This window comes from Phaseolus vulgaris, chromosome 1, assembly GCF_051622355.1.
Source record: "Phaseolus vulgaris cultivar YP4 chromosome 1, ASM5162235v1, whole genome shotgun sequence".
NCBI lineage: Eukaryota > Viridiplantae > Streptophyta > Magnoliopsida > Fabales > Fabaceae > Phaseolus > Phaseolus vulgaris.
The window spans coordinates 5480251-5498099 of NC_143498.1; the positions used below are offsets into that span (position 1 = coordinate 5480251).

Genomic DNA, 17849 nt, shown 5'->3' on the forward strand with positions numbered 1-17849 from the left:
TATTGTATTTTAGACATAGTTTGACTTAAAGATTCAATTAAAAAAATCAAAATCTCAAATCTATGTATTTGTGAAACGAGATTCTTTGTGATTGATGATTTTTTTTAAATCAGCATAGTCAAAGATATCCAATACTTTTGAGATTAGTGCATCCATAATTGCGTATCAAAATATGAGCTAAGCTTTTGACCAATGCACCTTAGCATACTTTTAGAGAATTGTATTTAAAATATTTTTTGGTCCACTCATTTGAATATTTCGAGAACATATTTACAAAAATGTGAAACAACAGTTAATTGTTTAGTACCAATAAAATTTTGTGTATTTAAATGTTGTTCTGTTTAGACTATGAATATCTTTTATGAGCTATCAAAAATATATATTTGAGTATGAAACATATAATTTGATGGGACTAGGTTAAGTGTCTAATTAAAACTAGTCACCTGTTGGTATATTTGAATATTTATTCACATAAAATAAAATACTTATGTATATATGTGTATTATATTTAAGTTAGGAATCATTACCAAATGAAATAACATCTTAGAGAACTCTCCAATTTCTCTTCTTCAAGGTTTCAATGTAAAATCATGTCTACATGTTCTGTTCCTATAGCAGATGTTGGGTAGATTCTCAATTCTTTTCCTACTTATAGATTGCCCTGGAACAATCTCCTTGTTGTATTATAATTAGAGTTGTTGACGTGTATTCCTTTATGCACATTTTGGAGTATATGTTCATGTATTATCAGAAACTATTTTCTACAACTAATAATTTTGTAAGGAATTAAGTTGGCATACAATTTTTTTTTTAATAATTATATGTTAAATATGAAGGGTAAATGGCTAAAGGAATAAAGTATGGTGTCTATAATCTTTTAAAAGACAAAGTGTCTTTGAAAGATGAATTTTAATTTGGAGGGGATGAGAAGAGTGGATAATTTATTTTAATTTTACATAATGTTTTATTTTTGGAAATATTTTTACTTATCAAGTAGCATTTAAATAGTTTTATTTTTCTTTATGAAAGTTATAATTATCTCAATTTAAAATGAAAATTTATTTTCATTGCTTCTAAACATTAAGTTGTTTGTAAAAAATTAAAAAAAAATACTTTAATATAAAGTATCATTCAAAGTTATATAAAAAGAAATTGTGACTTATAGATTGTGTAATCCATAATACATTCTTGAAGTTCAAATGTATTTTGAATTGCATATTCTGAAAGTCAAATTTGGTTTCTATATTGTGCAATTTGAAATACATTTGAAATTTCATAATGTATTTTGGATTGTGTAATCCAGAATACAAATTTGAGTTTTGGATTATGAAATTTAGAAGTTAAACTTGTATAATTTTTTCAAGTTCTTACTTATGCAGTGTAATTGTACCATTATATCAAATATTACATTACTTTGTGATAACTTTTACCATTACTTCATTAGTGATTGTGGAACATAGAAATGGAATCCAAAATTTGGACCAAAATATTAGATGAAGTTGATAGCTTGTTTTACATGGATGAACATGATATTGTCAAATTTGAATAGAAGATGAATTGGTAGGAAGAGATGATGTTCAACATTTTACAATAAATGAGGTAAGTCAAATTTTGTTATTATTTGTGTAAAAAAATGTGACATAGAACGTGTGCTTATATTGTTTAATGCATTTGTGTAGGTATTTGGTATTATGGGATGACTTAGTGGAATAGGTGCATAAGGTAGCATTTACACTTGGTTTTGTAATTGTCATTTAAGGTCTGATACAACAAATAGACAATAGGGAAGAAAGATATATGTGTTGTTAAGATGTGAAAGGGGTGGTAAGTATAAGAGATACAAAAACAATTTACAAGTCACTCTAACTGATACAAGGAAATGTAATTGTCTGTTTAAATTGCAAGGTAAACTAGTTCACAATGAAGAAGGGTGGATTTTGAAGGTAATATCTAGGAGACATAATCATAATTAGTTGATACATTGGTAGGTAACTCTTATGATGGCAAATTAAAACCTAATGAGTATTCCATAAGCGTTGACATGATTAAAAGTTTAGTGAAGTCGAAAAACATTTTACTTACTTTGAAGGGAACTATAAAGACAACACGATCACAATAAAGCAAGCGTACAATGTCAAATATGCATATAAGAGAACATAAAGAGGATTGAGAATTAAAATATAGTAGTTAATGATGTTCCTAAAGGGTGACATGTATATTCACTAGAGTAGGTTTGATAAGTCCTCACAAGTTGTTACAAATGTTTTTGGACACAACCTGATTCATGGAAATCGATGAATGCAATTAGAATTATTTTATTGATGGAAAACACATATAAAACCAATAGATATAGGTTTTTTTACTTGAGATCATTGGTGTCACATCCACAAAGGTTACTTTCTCCATGACTTTTGTGTTGTTAGTAAATGAACGAGAAAACAACTTTGTTTTCCTCTTGAAAAACTTATAAGGTTGATTTTTAGAGTGGATGTATTCCCTCAAGTAATTGTTAGTGATAGAGATCTTGCATTAATAAATTTTATTACCATTTTGTCTCCTCAAGCTTCAAACCTTCTCTTTCATTCCACATTAATAAGAATGCTAAACAAAATTGTAAAAAAATAGTGGTTTTATGGGACTTGAGAATTTGTTATGGATGCATGTGCAACTGTGATGAATTGTGCAGATTCCGATGCATTTATGAGGTGTGTTAAACATTATGAAGTTGTTTGTTTGTCATGACCAATATTTTTTTAATATGTAGTGATGTATGGGTCTTCCACAAGAAAAAATCGTTAAGGTGTGGACGAATAAAGTTATGCATTTGGGTAATACAACAAGTAATACATATGTTTGTATACATTTGTTACTTATGATCAATAAACTTGTAAAACTTGTCATCACCTTTTTTGTTTTTTAATTTGAAAAGTTGAATCCGTTCATTGGAACTTGAAGCATGAGCTTTAAAATAGTATGGGAAACTTGTGTACATGTTAGGACATGGTAAAAAACGTCATAAGATTGTAGCATAATTAAATTAAATTATTCTTGGAGAAGATTTTGCATATTATGGTACACTTTTAATGTGAATTTGTACAAAAAGTATTTTGCATGCTTTGTCTCTAAATATGCATTGATACACATTGCTAAAGAGTTGATTGGGTTAAATATCTAGGTATTGATAGTGAATATTGTGGTTGCATGTTTAGACGTACTCACGATTTACCTTGTACATGTGAATTAGTGAGATATGACATCGATAGCATACCCCTGAATGTAGTGCATGTTATGTGGATTAGACTTGACTTTTCTTATGTCATCATATGATTCAGCGTTTGAGTTGTCTATTTAATAGAAGTGATTTTTAATCGTTTTAAGGAAGTTGTCATTGTAAGTAAATTGACAAATAAGAGTAAGTTGTGTGAAAATCAAGATCCTAAAAAGAGTTGAGTTAATGGATTTGTGAGCTCTACAAAGTGTGACCCATCATATTTTGAGCATGTTGATGTCATTTGTTATATGTATGATCGTTCTTCTACATGGAAGTCAAGCAAAGAGAGAGATAAAAACTAAAAATGTCCATAAACATTAAACCAATTCCCATGTTGGATCAATTTCTTCCCAATTATCACCCTTACATAGTTTATGTGATTGATGTGAATGTTGATAGTCAGTGTGGTTTATCAATCTATTATTCCATTATTAAGAATGAGTGAAGACATCCCCTTGTGAGAATGAATTTATTTAAATAAATTGGTCAATAATGTGATGAATATGTTACAATGTTGAAAGGTTAGGAACATGTAAACTAACTAAAATGGTCATCCCGTAGATGACATGTCAATGGTAAATAATTTGTACATAATAAGTTATTCACATATTTTAATACAATACTTTCCTAATAAACATTTATGTATGCGTAAGATAATGTAGACCAGTGAATGACTATATCTGATATGAGATATGTGATTGTTAATAGATACAATATTGTATTGGTATATTTATCATTGATGCAAAATATGATAATATTTTCATTAAAAAAAGTAAACATTCTACTAATATTAGTCTAAATTGAATCATTTATATTATTACACATGTATGGTACACCTTTTAATTTAAGTATTTTCAAATACATGTGATCTTTTAGATCTTTAGTTGTAACTAATGTTGATTACATTGTAGCTATCATTATCCGAAGGGTGCGTTATGGTCTTCATTCCAAGTTAGATACAAGTATTTGGCCAACTAGTATGAGTTACACATAATTATGTTGGTCTTGTAATTGATTGACTTGAAGAAATTTGCATTGAAATAATGTGATTTGAGACATACTCTTTTACAATACATTTATATAAAGTGAAAAATTAAGTTGACAAAACAAGGAACAGTTGCATGAAGTAAGAATATAACATGGTTCTCACATTAAATAAAAATAAAAATACATAATTAAAAAGGATTAACGTAAATATATAAATATAAATATAGCAAACTAACTACTTGCTTCATGTTACCTCCCGCATACAGCACTGGTCATCTACTATAAACTGCCTCTCTTCCATCACTCCTTGGACTAACTGGATTGATTAAACTAGGATTGATTCAAGATCATGAAATATTTTTAAAGTGGAAAATTTATTTTGGCCACTATTCGCAGAAAGGATTGTAATAATATGATCCATTTTCCTAAGTGTTTGCCAATGTTATTGTAAACCAAATTCAGAAGTAAAGGAATCAAACAGTGAATTGTTGCGAATCCATGCCTATAGCAATATTGTTCAGCCAAAAATTGGTGTCATCAAGTCTCACGTTTACTTGGCTAAAATTAGAACCACTTCGATGAATCCTCTCATTGTAATTGGTACAAAAACATTTTTTTTTATCTTATCAAAAAGTTCATTTCATTTTTTTTATCATATTTATAGAGAAACTGATTTAAATAGATTCCAAGTACATTTACAAATCACCAACTAACATAACGACATACTGCATAATTTCAGAAACCTGCAGCATCAAGCAGGCTAATTAGTTAGAAGGGCAGACAATAAAGTATAGATATACAACCTATATATGCAAGTTGGTGAAAGGTGAATCAGCATAAGAATATAAAAGAAATCATTAACTAATGCTTCGCAAATATAAGGGAGAGGAGATTCTTATACATCATTTTCCTTATATCCAACCTGATGAAAGAGATGTAGAAAATTATAATGAGCAAATATTTGAATCCTAAATAAAAATAGAAAACTGTTTTTGATTATTTGGAACACCCCCGGTCTACTACTACAAACTCTTTCCAACTTTGACGCATTGATAATAAATTTTAAAATTGGAAACAAGTCATGCCTCACGTGGTCCATCATAACCATTAGAATTTTCTGTTAAGCCTGAATCTGTATCAATGTTTACTTAAAATGCCTCCAAGACAAGCTGGGCATGAAAAGAACTCCGACATCAACCCAAATTTACACCCCCGCCTGAAAACTCCACCTCCTGAAGATAAAAAAAAATGTAAGGATATGAACATATAAAGCAAGGGAACTAAACATAATTATGAAAATGACAACCAATCATCAGATCTTTAAATTGACAGCAAGTAGAAGTTATAAACGCTTTCTTCTTTTTCTGATAAAGCAGTTATAGAATTATTTTCAAAATCAACCTTCACAGTATCTTGTTTACATTACAACGAAAATCTAAACATTATGTTTGTGTTTTGATTAGAATCTAACAGCAACTCACAAAACCTTACTATTTTTCTTTTAACTTTGTATAGCTATGGTTCTTCTATATTTACTATGATATATATCAATACCATAGAATGACTTGCAAGCATTCTTTAACACCTGAGACCAGTTTCACTTCAATAAAGGTAAAATGATTAAATTTGAATTATCAATGAACATGCAATTTCAAGTGTACAGTTACCTAACATAAACCATTGCCTTTTTTTTTTCCCTTTTATGGTTTTAAAAGAATTGCTGCTCAAACTCTAACAATAGGAAGATCGGGAATTAAATTTGAGACCTAAGTGTAAAAAAAATACGAGGACAAGAGTAATTCCAGCTCATTGAATTGAAAAGTAGGAAATGGACTATATTTACAGTTAGGAAAAATCAAGAACCAGTCGCAATAACAGTTGTATTGTAAGCAGCAGTGCTAAAATAAAAATGATAGATTATTGATTTCATCATGGGAAGAATATGAAAATAAACCAAGAAAAGAGTTTACAATAAATGTGGATTAATAGAATAAAATCCCCATAGCCCACTTGAAATGCAGGTTGTCAATAATAAACCCTTTGATAAGGAATTCATCATTAAAAGCCTCTTCATAATGTTGAAATTCATTATTTATCCACATAATTTAAGAACATTGTACACCAATTTCACAAGATGATATAATGACAAGATGATGAATATTTATCAAATTAAATTGAGACTTCTAAAGCATGTAGCTGCAACCTGGGAGAATAAAACAGCAAAGTTTTGAATTAATCTATTTCCCCAACTGAATAGTCAAGAAGAGATGCTAGAATATGCTTGGGGTTTTTGTTATAATAATAAGATGGAGCCAGCAAAATAATGTGTCTAGCTTTTAACTACTGTTTGAAAAGAGATCAAATATTACAAAGCCTAGAACAAATATCATGCAAAATGTGTAAGTTTTTGAAAGGATTAGTGACTAAACAGGTCATGGAAGATGGTACCACTATGCTACCATGTTGAGAAGAGAGAAAAATCATATCTCCCTATTTAATGCAATCATATCATATCTCCCTATTTAATGCAATCAAATCATATCTCCCCATTTAATGCAATCAAATCATATCTCCCTATTTAATGCAATCAAATCATATATCCCTATTTAATGCAATCATATCATATCTCAAACATAAGTAACATTAAAAACAGAAATCAAACCTGAGCAGGTGGCAAGGATGAGACCCAGTCTGATGTGTGCGTAGGAAGAAGCCCCAATGCATTGAGCTGCACAACAGGACAATCACATGATTTTTTTAAAAGATAAACACATAAAATCAAGTTATCAAACTTGAGAGTCTAGATAAACTTGTTCAATCCTAGTAAACTCAAATAATTCTTCAAAAGTGTTAATAAAAAACAGATTCTATTACCAAAATGCAATTCAATAGCATATCCATGTCAATATGAAACATTAAAACTCCATAAAAAGCACACGTAAGTAACAAAGTAAAAACAAAACTCAACATGTGATCAACATTATATTATATTCAGGCATTTACATTTTTGCTGTAGTATTACAAATCAGAATAAAAATAATAATGAACACATAAAATTAGCTTCATATACCACATGTATATTACAGAACAAAAACAATTTAATCCAAGTATCAAACAAAATCACCCAAAGCTATACATTTTGAGGCCAAAACCACACATAAATCTAGGTTTGCAAACTTGCTTGCAGAACAGTGTTTACCAAATTGGTTACAGTTTGCCTGAACATGATATATAAACAAAGGAGCTTACAAGCAATTTAACTTGTTTTTGTCAAGAGATCATAAACGCAAACAATGTAAGAGTTTGACAACAACAACAACGACATGTACGTTTAATTAAAATTGAAATACAAGTATCATGATGACAATCATGAGGCACAACATGACTAGATATATTACCTTCCAAACACCGAGTGCCAAGCCGCCCAAATTAAGGGCTATAAATAACAACTTAGGTCCAAGAAGCTCCACCTTATTGTCTTTGTAGGGCTCAAAAACTGCAAAAACCAATAGAATGCATTAACAAACCCAGACCAAACAGAAGTTCTCCAGTAGATGTTTCATTTCATGAGGTTCAAGCCAACAAAAGAACTAGTAAACCTAAAGACCAAAAACACATTCACCAATACAACATCTTGTGTCAAGGTAATAAGAACAAAGGAAGTTAAACGTATCAGCCATTCCAGGAGAGAATGAATTGCAACAGATACTAAAAAACACCTCTCTCCATACCCTTGAAGGCTCAAACACCAGAGAACAACTTACGAACCAAGTCTGAAAATAAGGGGAATACGCAGAAGAAAGAACACCACAGTACAAGTTAACCAATCACTAGGTTTCAAAGCTTTTAATTTTATTTTTTTCTTTTCCAACTTCTCTTAGGAAGCTCTCAATTATGCCTTTATTGGTTTAGGGGATTTAGAGGAGAATTAATTTTGAAATTGGTGGAATCCACCCACTATATTATTTTTCACCTATTTCCACGCATCCCTCCTCGTCTCTTCTCTATTTCTCTTCAACATATAATATTAAATTCTATTTTATTTCTCACATATTTTCACTCATTCTTTTTATTTCATCCACCCTATTTATCTTCTCTATACCGAATGGGACCTAAGGGTGCACTGGAGAAACTTATTTGCAATTTATTCGAGCTTTTCTTATGCTATAAGCACTTATATAACTATTTGTAAAACCTTCTAAAAAAAGCTGATAGTACGTGGTTAATTAGTTTTAGATTATTTCAAAAGCCCTTCAGGAAAACTTATAAAAACAACTTACAACCTAATCTTTTCTACTTGTTGATTATAGAAACAACTAGTACATATGCCATAAGAGCTAACATAATAAACACTTATCCGAGAAGCACTTAATTATGTTGTTTACCCAGACATACCAACAAAATAATAGATCTCTAAACACACACTTACACATCACAGATAAATGAATTCGTCATTAAAATATAAAGAGAGTACCATACGTCCAAGATTAACCATTCAATTGAAAAAACATAAACTAAAACGAGATGAGAAGGTGAAAGCATACTCTTTCCGACACTCTGCAAGGCACTAATGGGTTGCCAAAGAGCAGAGAAAGTAATCCCAATGCTGAACAAGTGGACTGTGCTACCAGCCATCCACATCATGAACCCCATCATCAGCAAATTCTTAAAAGGGGCTTGTGCTACCTCCCAAGCTTTCTGTTCATAACAATAACAAAAATCATAAAAAACCAATACCAAATAATACTTCCTCAATTAACAAATCAATTACCATAAGTTCAAAAACAATTAAAACAAAAAAGAAGAAAAACCTGAGATTTCCAATTGGATTCAGCGTCCTTCTTCTGGCGACTGAGCGTTGAATCGTCCTGCACGGTTGAATTTCAATTTCAACTTAAATAAAAAATAATTTGAAAAGATGAAAGAAATTGAAAGGATTTGAGCGTGCGTGGGAAGGAACCTGGTCGAGAGAAGCGCGAGAGAAACCGGGAGGATCGGGAATATCGCGAGAAGTGGAATTGTCTGATAAGTCAACGGCCCACCTTCGTCCTCCCGATCCCATCACTCCCTTTCCCTTCTCCATCGATTCTCTCTGCTTGCGAGTGCGCCTGCACTGAACGAAACGGCGTCGTTAAGGAGCGGTGTGTCTCTCTCTGGATCGCGTTCAGTGCTGGGTGAGTCAGGGCAACGCAGATGTGAGGTTTCAGAAGTTTCTCTGTGCTCGTTTTGCTTTTCTTAAAACGACGTGGTTTTGACTAGTAGTAGTAAAAAGAATAACTAAAGGACCATATACTAAACCAGAAAGTGATATATATAAAGATATTTTCTAATGTTTTTTTTATTTTTATTTTTCTAAGATTTATTAAAAGGTATGTAATTTTGTCTCTTCTGTTAAATTAATATAAATATTAATTTTACATAAATAAATTAACTGATGATAATGTGTCACACTCAATGTTATGCAGACATGTATTCAAACACAAATGCTATGAAAAATATCTAATTAAAATTATAGAGACCAAACTAGATTTAAATTCAATTATATATCTTAATTTATAATATAGTATAATATTTAAATTTATGATAGATATCAATTATCCAAATAGATTCAAATTGATTTTAATTTTTTTTGTAATTCAGTAAAATTCAATTCAGTTCAATCTAATATAATCTCTTATTGGTGTTGGGTGAGTTATGTATCTTGAATTCAAAATTCATTTCAATTCAACGGAAATTATTAAATAATAATAATATAAATACAAGTTAATTTGTTTTATTATTTTATTAACTAAATATGTTTTTTTAATACTGAATTAATTAATTCCTTAAATATTAAATAATATAGTCTAGTTTTTAGAAGAAGAAAAATAACAAAAATAATTTCTTTTTAAAATTTCATATTTTAGAAAAAAAAAATTAAAACATGTGATCCAACTAAAGATAATACACTAGGTTAGTTTGGATATAATAAAAATATATAAAAGTTCGACTTAACTCAACTCATCCCAAAAAACATTTAATTGAATTTAACGAAGAACTAACACATCTTAACTTATATACACACCTATAAAATATGAATAGATGTAATGTTATTGATAATTACTTGTGAAAATGTCAAAAGATATCAAAAGATAATTGAATGATATGCAAAATATATAGATTAAAAATGATTGACAATTAAGAAGAAAAATATCTATAAGAATAAGTAAATTGTTATTTTTTACACATTTTATTTTCTAATTTATCCTTTTAACTTTGTAATCTATAATCTATAGTTATAATCTATGAAAAATATGGATATGTTTATTTAAACTCTTTTTAAAATATTTTCTTTAATAAAAATTCACTTATTATAATTTGTAATACATTTGGATAAATTTGTTTAAAAATTAGATGTAGGAAAATAATAGTTTTATTATTTTTTTAGAAGTTTTTGGAGTTGATATGTGTTAGAGGAGAGATCATTTAAAAAAACACCTCTGTTTATTGAATAAAATTATTATAAAAAATAGAGTTTTTAGATATTATGGTGGGAAGCATGTATTTATTCTTAATTCAAAGTGTAATATGTGTTTTTTTTAGGTTTGATTTGTAATGAACAACTTACATATCTTTGAGCATTCTCAACTCATTCTTCTTGTTATGTATATTCTCAACTTACATATCTTTGACAATTGTAATGTAACTGTAGTGGTTTGTGTAAACAAAGAGTACCTATGCCTGTATAAAAGGGAGACATGTAGGTAGTAAGATAGTTTAAGTACCATTGTGATCCCAATCTAAGAAAATGTAAATACGTAGTTTACGACTTTAAAGTTTTGTTAAACAGGTTAATGTAGTCGTTTTGATATATAAAAAATACAATACAAAAATAGCTTTAGGATGATGTTTTAAAATTTAAAATTCAATTCAATTACTAACTAGTTATTTATCTAGATGTTAGTGAATAAGCAAAGTCTCACATTTGAAAAATGGTACTAAATCATTCTCTTATACAATATCTCAAATTTAAATATAAGTATTTAATGAAGGTTTGACATTTGAATATACATAGTACTAAATGATTCTCTTAAATAATATCCAATTCAAAAAAAAATTGTACTAAATGATTCTCTTAAATAATATTTTTATGGATGAAAAAATGCAATTAAATGGCCGACCCTATTAAATAAAATTTCAGAGAAAAAAAATATGGAGGAGAAACTCTACTAAAAAATTCTACAAATGGGATCTTGAAGCTTAACTCACAAAGCTAGTTTATCAAAGCATTTTTCTTTTCAATCTCATTGAATGTTGTTATATATTCAACTTTATTGTTTATGAACCAAAGTCAAATCACCATTTCACACAGTTTTTGCTTCGTGACTGTACTTAAATTCTTGCTTGTTTAAGATACAGAACCTCTGCTTCTTAGAACTTCAACTACTCAACTCTTTATCACTTCTTGAAATCTTATCTGAAAGATTTGCCAGTGTAAATCCTGCAAAAACCTGTTTCCAATACAACCAAAGAATCAATTCTAAATATAGAACACACCAAAGAAATTAGTTTATGAGCTTAATTTTTATAAAAACATGGCTTTGCATCATTAACTGATAAGAAACTTATTACAGAGGGACCATACACTGAGACTGCATACACTGTGAACTTAATTTTTTAGTGTAATTTTTATGTGTTGTCATCTAATACAAATCATTAGTAAACATAATTTCTACAATAACTATTATAACAGTTAATACATCATGAATTCTGATTGGATAAATGAACAAGAGTATAAAAAACATTTACCTGTACTATAAATATGTAATATAACAGAAATATACTTACTGTCATATTATATCAAATGAATAGGAATATGATAACATCACAAAATGGATGATTTTGAGTCAATAATTATATTATAAATGGAGTATTATAATTAAATTCTACTGTTATTAAAGAGTTGATGGTGAAAAGGAGAAATCAAACCTGAATGCATCCAAGAATGTACATTATAGAGTACTTGCGACCATGTATAACCATGTCAGCTATCATGGCAATAGGAATTGTCAAGGACATGCCCAATGTAGCTACCAATGGAGTTGTCCAAACTATAGAAAGTGCCCTGTTACAATATTATTGGAGTTGTTACATGAAATAGAATCAATATTCTGTAATAACTGTTATCATATAATTATACTATGTGACAGAAGAAGTATTATATAATTTAGATGTAGATATATGTGATGTGACAGTTCTAATATGTTTTAACATTTTGGTATTTGTCAAATGTTCATTATTCACCTCTAGAAAATGTTAACTTATAAACTATTATGTGCCACAATATAATTACAAAATTGTTCCATCTCTTCAGGTGGAATATACATTTCAGTACAAAATATATATTTTTTCTGTTATAATCTGGTGCAGGTTTCAACATGTCAGTACATTTTCTTTTATATCAGTACTTTTTCTTTTCCGTTATAATCTGATGCAAGATTTTCAACATGTCAGCACTTATACCTATATAATCTGTTAAACAAGATTTTTCACTATAGGGCTTCTTCACTGGACAGATGATGTTCAACTTACCATAAAAAATCTGAAATCACGCTTGAGAAAATGCTGTTTGCTATAACAATTTCCCAAGTTGAGATTGAACTTGGAAATTTGAAATAGGTTTCAATTCCCACAGCATTTAATGGCCATGCTGCATGGAAAGTTGCAAGAACATCATCAGTTAAGAAGTTTGACAAAGAAAAAGAGACAGAAATTTGTCCTTTTCTAAGTTTAAGAAAACATTCCTTATTTTATCTTTTATATCTTTCACATGATCTTTTTAATTAGTCTACACACATTCATTTATGATAAAGAAATAAAAAAAGATAAAACAAAAGATATTTAGTACATTTAAGTCATCCTACCCTCAAATTATTTTGACCAATAGGGAAAAATCAGTGTTGTAAAAGTGCATTACATTAATGAAATTTGTAATCCCTGTTGTGTAAAATTCTCAAAAAAGAAATCCATACCTAGCCACCAAAAGCCAAGAAAACTGTAGATACCAATGCAGCCAAAAAGGTTTTCCATGTCTACCATGTCTCCTGATCCAGCAGAGTTCTTGAGAACCACTGCAATTAATTGAACAATGATATTCAAGTCAAAATTTGAACTTAGAAACAGATATTATGATCATGAGATAGAATCCATTGCAATTGATTATTCATACCTGTGAATAAGCCATAACATACTGCTGAAAGTAAGCCAAAAACGTCCCCAATGATAGAATGCTTTTGAGTACTTGGTAAGAAGAACAGTTTCCAATTTCAGAAATTGAAAGAATAAAGGCAAAGAGAATATAAATGGAAACACATTTATTTAAGGCAACCTGATATTAACTAACATCAACTAATAAAAAGGGAAGCATACATGAAAATTGCTAAATTTTTTAAGACAAAACTCATATCAACTACTTTTTTTCCCATTATCTCTGCCTGACAACAACTTGAATCTTTTAACATATTAGCTAAGATGGACAAAGATGGAGGCTGTACTCAATCACTGAATAAAAAAGATTACTTAATGAAGATTAAAAAAAATTGCAATATTGTGATTTACTGTGCATATTAACAAAATTTAAGGCTAAAACTCCACACAGAAACTGAAAATGATTTTCCTTCTGGAATTAGGTACTGTGCACCCTAATGAAGTGGACTAAAGGATTGCAGGGTTGAAGTACTTGATGAAAGAGATTTTGCACCTTAACATGAAACTTTGAACTTACTTAGAGATGCCGATAAGCTCATCTGCTACCCAAGTTTTTCCAATAGTTGTCATGACGACTCCAGCCATGCTGATTAAAACAGCTGCTATTTTGGTCATATTTACTGAGTCCTGGCCAAGAAGGGCTCCAAAGAAAAGGGTAAAGAGACCTGACATGGAATTCAGAACCGTTGTACTAGCAACACTAGTATTTGCAAGTGCCATGTTTGAAAAATACTGCATGTTATCAATCAAGTATAGGGAACATAATGAGTGGAACATCTTCAAAACTCATGATCATGTATGAATATCAGAAGAATCTTTTCTTTGTACTTAATTTACTTTTGGAGGGTAGATGGGTGAGGCAGGGAGGAAAATATGTTAAAAGCATTAAGAAACATTATCTAGATGTCATATTGGAACATTTATTCACCAATCTCTGTGCAAATCTTTTGGGAACACAAAACAAGAGGAAAACATGGTTATGTTTTTTGTAATCATAATGAAAAGAAGAAAAACTACTAGATTTTTTTTTCAAAAGAAACAAGTTCTTAAGGTTTTTCAGTGTCATCTTTTTTATAAATTTATTCATTCTTACTCTGTTTATCCAAGTTCATACTACTCTCTTTACCCATCCTTTCAACCAGGATCAGAAATTAAACTTTCAGCTTTCTAACCCATACAAAACTATTAACTACCATGCCTAAGAGATCAGTTTGAAAATCTACCAAAAGATCAAATATTTCTCAATTATTTTTAACCCCATGTTTCCAAAGTTTATAATATTCAATCATTTTTTTAGTGGTTTTTTACAACATTAAATCACTCCTGTAACAAGCAATACATCCAATCTAGACTTTCTGGTAGTGGTAACATAGATATTGACTAAGCTATACAGTGTTGATCCAACTGCATTGTGCCTATTTGTATTCTCAGTTATCCACAAAAGTAGAAAAGGAAAACTAAATGAGAAATTATTACCTCTTGTGCAAACCATATTGGAGTGAGGTACAACCCACACTTAGCAATTTTCCATGAACTACTTTCATTACTCTGTGCAATCAAGGGAGTTTCATCTTTCTCTTTCTTGACCAAAGACGTCCCTTCTTCTCTTTCTCTGATGTCATTGTCATCTATCAAACTACTTTTCAGACCAGTTTCTGGTCTTTGGAGAATCCCATCTGTTCTAACTGATATATAGTCCCCTTGAATTTTTCTAAAAAAAATGTTCAGCAATCTACAAATCCAATTTTTTAAAACAGAAATGGGAAAATAGATAGCCATCACTGATACTCCAAAGTAAGTGAGTGCAAAAGGCTGTTTGTACTCTTCAAAAATCCTCTGCAATAAAGTATCGTAATAAGCTTATTATAACAGTATAACAAGTCTTACTGCATAATCAAATTATTTCAGATGTTAAAGTGCGCTCATTTGTCACATAAATTTCTCTTTTTCTTTTCTTTACTATGCTTTGTTGCTCCATCTTGAAGTTGATCCTTCCCCAAAAACCTTATCAATGTTCTAAAAATAATACATGTAATAACAGTTCCTTATACTTCATCCCATCACAAACAGAAATGTTGTTAATTCATTATATGAAAGTCAGATAAATGACCATTTCTGATTGACTGAGGGTTGAACCGTTTGCACTTATGCTAATGCACAAGGCTTAACAACTCCAGAGAATAAACTTTCAGCTGGTTGTTTGGGTCATTTTAACTGAATCCACATCAATAAGAAAATTATTTTTTGGAAAGAAACATGCTATATTGATATTAAAAGCCAGTTACAACTGATATCATTCATTTAAGAAAAACAGTAAATTGGTCATCATGTTTAAGCTATTCAAACAAAATACAACCTTGTTTTGTGTCTCAAATTCACAATTATTCAAATAAGATAGGTGTGTGATGGAACAACTTGCAGTTTCAATAGGTTACAGATTCAGATTTTGTTTTCCACTCTGAGAAACCACACAAAAGAATAACATCTTTAAAACACAACAAAAAACAAATGAAATGGAGTTTAACACAAACAACATAGCAGACCAACAAGGAAGGATAAAAATACAAAAAAGAAAAGAAAAGAACAGAAAGAGGAAAAATATAATTCAAACCTGAGTTATTTCTGCACAACTAACCCATATTAAGACAAAAGCTCCAATAAGTCCCAACCCAGCATGGTACCTCCAACCCATTACAGAACTTTGTTTCAAGTCTCTTATTCTATGTGTGAATATATACAAACTGAGATTCACCCTACTTTTGCTAGAAAGTCAGCATTATCTTCTATGGCAATAGTAAAGACAAGAAATTATGCAGGTTATTCTAGTATATATATTTTAGATGCTAATTTATCAAATGTAACCTGGTTTTTGAAATCTTTATACTTAAAAGATATGTAAAAGAGTGGCACAAGAAATAAATTATTATATGATGTGGTTGATGTTAAGTCTATGGTCCAATGTTCAGGTTACAGTAACTTAAAAACTCAGACTTAATGATAAATAAAGACTAGTACACATTCAATAGTATCTTAACTAATTGTAACTTAAAACTCGATTTGTGTGTGAAATAAATATCAGTCAGAGAGATCTTACATAAACAATAATATATTTTTCTTGCAAGGGTCACGTGAGGGTGCTAACAAATAAAATTCTAGACCAAACTCACGTGTTAAAGGTTACAACTTTTTTTGTGTTTTAACGTTATCTTAAGCTTCTTACAGGTGCCATTGCAAAATTTCAGTTCTTAGCTATCGTGTCAGTGTACGTTTCAACACGAGTGCATGACTCATGATATATGAACCAAAAGAATATTCACTTTCAAACAATCAATTCTAGAATATATCCTTAAATATACTACTCTACTACCGTTTGCATTACATAGGATACATGAGAATTGTCAATGTTTTGAACTGTTTACCTCAGTCTTAGAAGAAAATGTAGCTCTCAGATATTGACATGCATGCAACAAAAGCAATTTCTTCTTTGATTTTCAGTTCATATCATGTTAGTGTAGGTAACATATATAACACTAGTAACATTCTTTATGCATTGATGAGATTTCAAGTGGAATGTAACTGGTTCACTGCTAAAAGTACAATTATGAAGAAGTGTCAAATCTTGGGTCATGAAATTAATGCAAAAGAAAATTGTGTAACCATTATGATCAAAGTACAAAAAGAATGTAGGAGTAATATTTAAAAATTTTAGGTTTAGTTTGAAAAAAAAATTTGATGATTCTGTGAGAAGAAATTGTTTAAGGTTACTTTGTTAAGATAAAATTATAAGTTAAAATAGATGGTACATATATAATAATTTATCCACAAAAATATATACTGAGAGTACATTTAATTTTAATTTTAAATTCTTATACTCATTTATAAAGACAAATTATTTAATTATAAAATAGAATAAAATATAACATCCTTTTAGGTAGACATTACTATTTCATTATGATAAATTAATGATTCAAATATCTTAAACTATAGTACTAAAATAATATAACAGTGACATGGTTAAAATACATTATGTAATATAAAAATTAATTTAAATAAAAAATTTATCAATATCAACGTCTTGAAATATCATCCTATAATCTAAAATTGTATAATCATAAAATGATATATTTATAAATAATATATTAGTTAAAATAAACAATATAACATAAAAAAATATCTAAGTAAAATATTAATAAGATAAGATAATTTTATCTTCTATAAATCTTGTGTAATATAAGGGTAAAAATAAGAAACATATGAAAAAAAATATTAAAAAACGTAACATAATGTGTAATAAATGAATAAAGAAAAAAATATAATGAATTTTATCTTATGGGATAAATGAACC

At 29.4% G+C, this 17849-nt stretch overlaps 2 protein-coding genes across 2 annotated transcripts; both read right to left on the minus strand.

Annotated features, from left to right (window-relative positions):
• Positions 1–5097: 5097 nt before the first annotated feature.
• LOC137816691 (ER membrane protein complex subunit-like protein) lies at positions 5098–9546 on the minus strand. Its single transcript, XM_068619944.1, has 6 exons — positions 9219–9546; positions 9070–9126; positions 8803–8956; positions 7657–7754; positions 6921–6986; positions 5098–5490 (listed from the first exon to the last, which is right to left on the minus strand). The coding sequence occupies exons 1-6, from the start codon at positions 9339–9341 to the stop codon at positions 5452–5454; spliced, it is 537 nt and encodes a 178-aa protein (XP_068476045.1). The 5' UTR covers positions 9342–9546; the 3' UTR covers positions 5098–5451.
• A 1854-nt stretch (positions 9547–11400) lies between these two features.
• Positions 11401–16546, minus strand: LOC137816690 (putative transporter C405.03c). Its single transcript, XM_068619943.2, has 8 exons — positions 16116–16546; positions 14981–15340; positions 14022–14236; positions 13467–13537; positions 13270–13368; positions 12830–12947; positions 12227–12362; positions 11401–11748 (listed from the first exon to the last, which is right to left on the minus strand). Exons 1-8 carry the CDS (start codon positions 16194–16196, stop codon positions 11677–11679), a joined length of 1152 nt encoding a protein of 383 aa, XP_068476044.1. The 5' UTR covers positions 16197–16546; the 3' UTR covers positions 11401–11676.
• Positions 16547–17849: the final 1303 nt, after the last annotated feature.

Bases quoted from the DNA above. Each gene is read 5' to 3' on its own strand.
- LOC137816691 (XM_068619944.1), bottom strand. From the start codon at position 9,341: ATGGAGAAGGGAAAGGGAGTGATGGGATCGGGAGGACGAAGGTGGGCC. The intron at 9,127-9,218 runs GTTCCTTCCCAC...TCAACCGTGCAG, and splicing joins CTCGCGCTTCTCTCGACCAG to GACGATTCAACGCTCAGTCG. The intron at 7,755-8,802 runs GTATGCTTTCAC...TGGTTTTTGCAG, and splicing joins CTTGCAGAGTGTCGGAAAGA to TTTTTGAGCCCTACAAAGAC.
- LOC137816690 (XM_068619943.2), bottom strand. From the start codon at position 16,196: ATGGGTTGGAGGTACCATGCTGGGTTGGGACTTATTGGAGCTTTTGTC. The intron at 12,948-13,269 runs GTATGGATTTCT...CTTTCCATGCAG, and splicing joins TCTTGGCTTTTGGTGGCTAG to CATGGCCATTAAATGCTGTG. The intron at 12,363-12,829 runs GTAAGTTGAACA...ATATTGTAACAG, and splicing joins GTGATTTCAGATTTTTTATG to GGCACTTTCTATAGTTTGGA.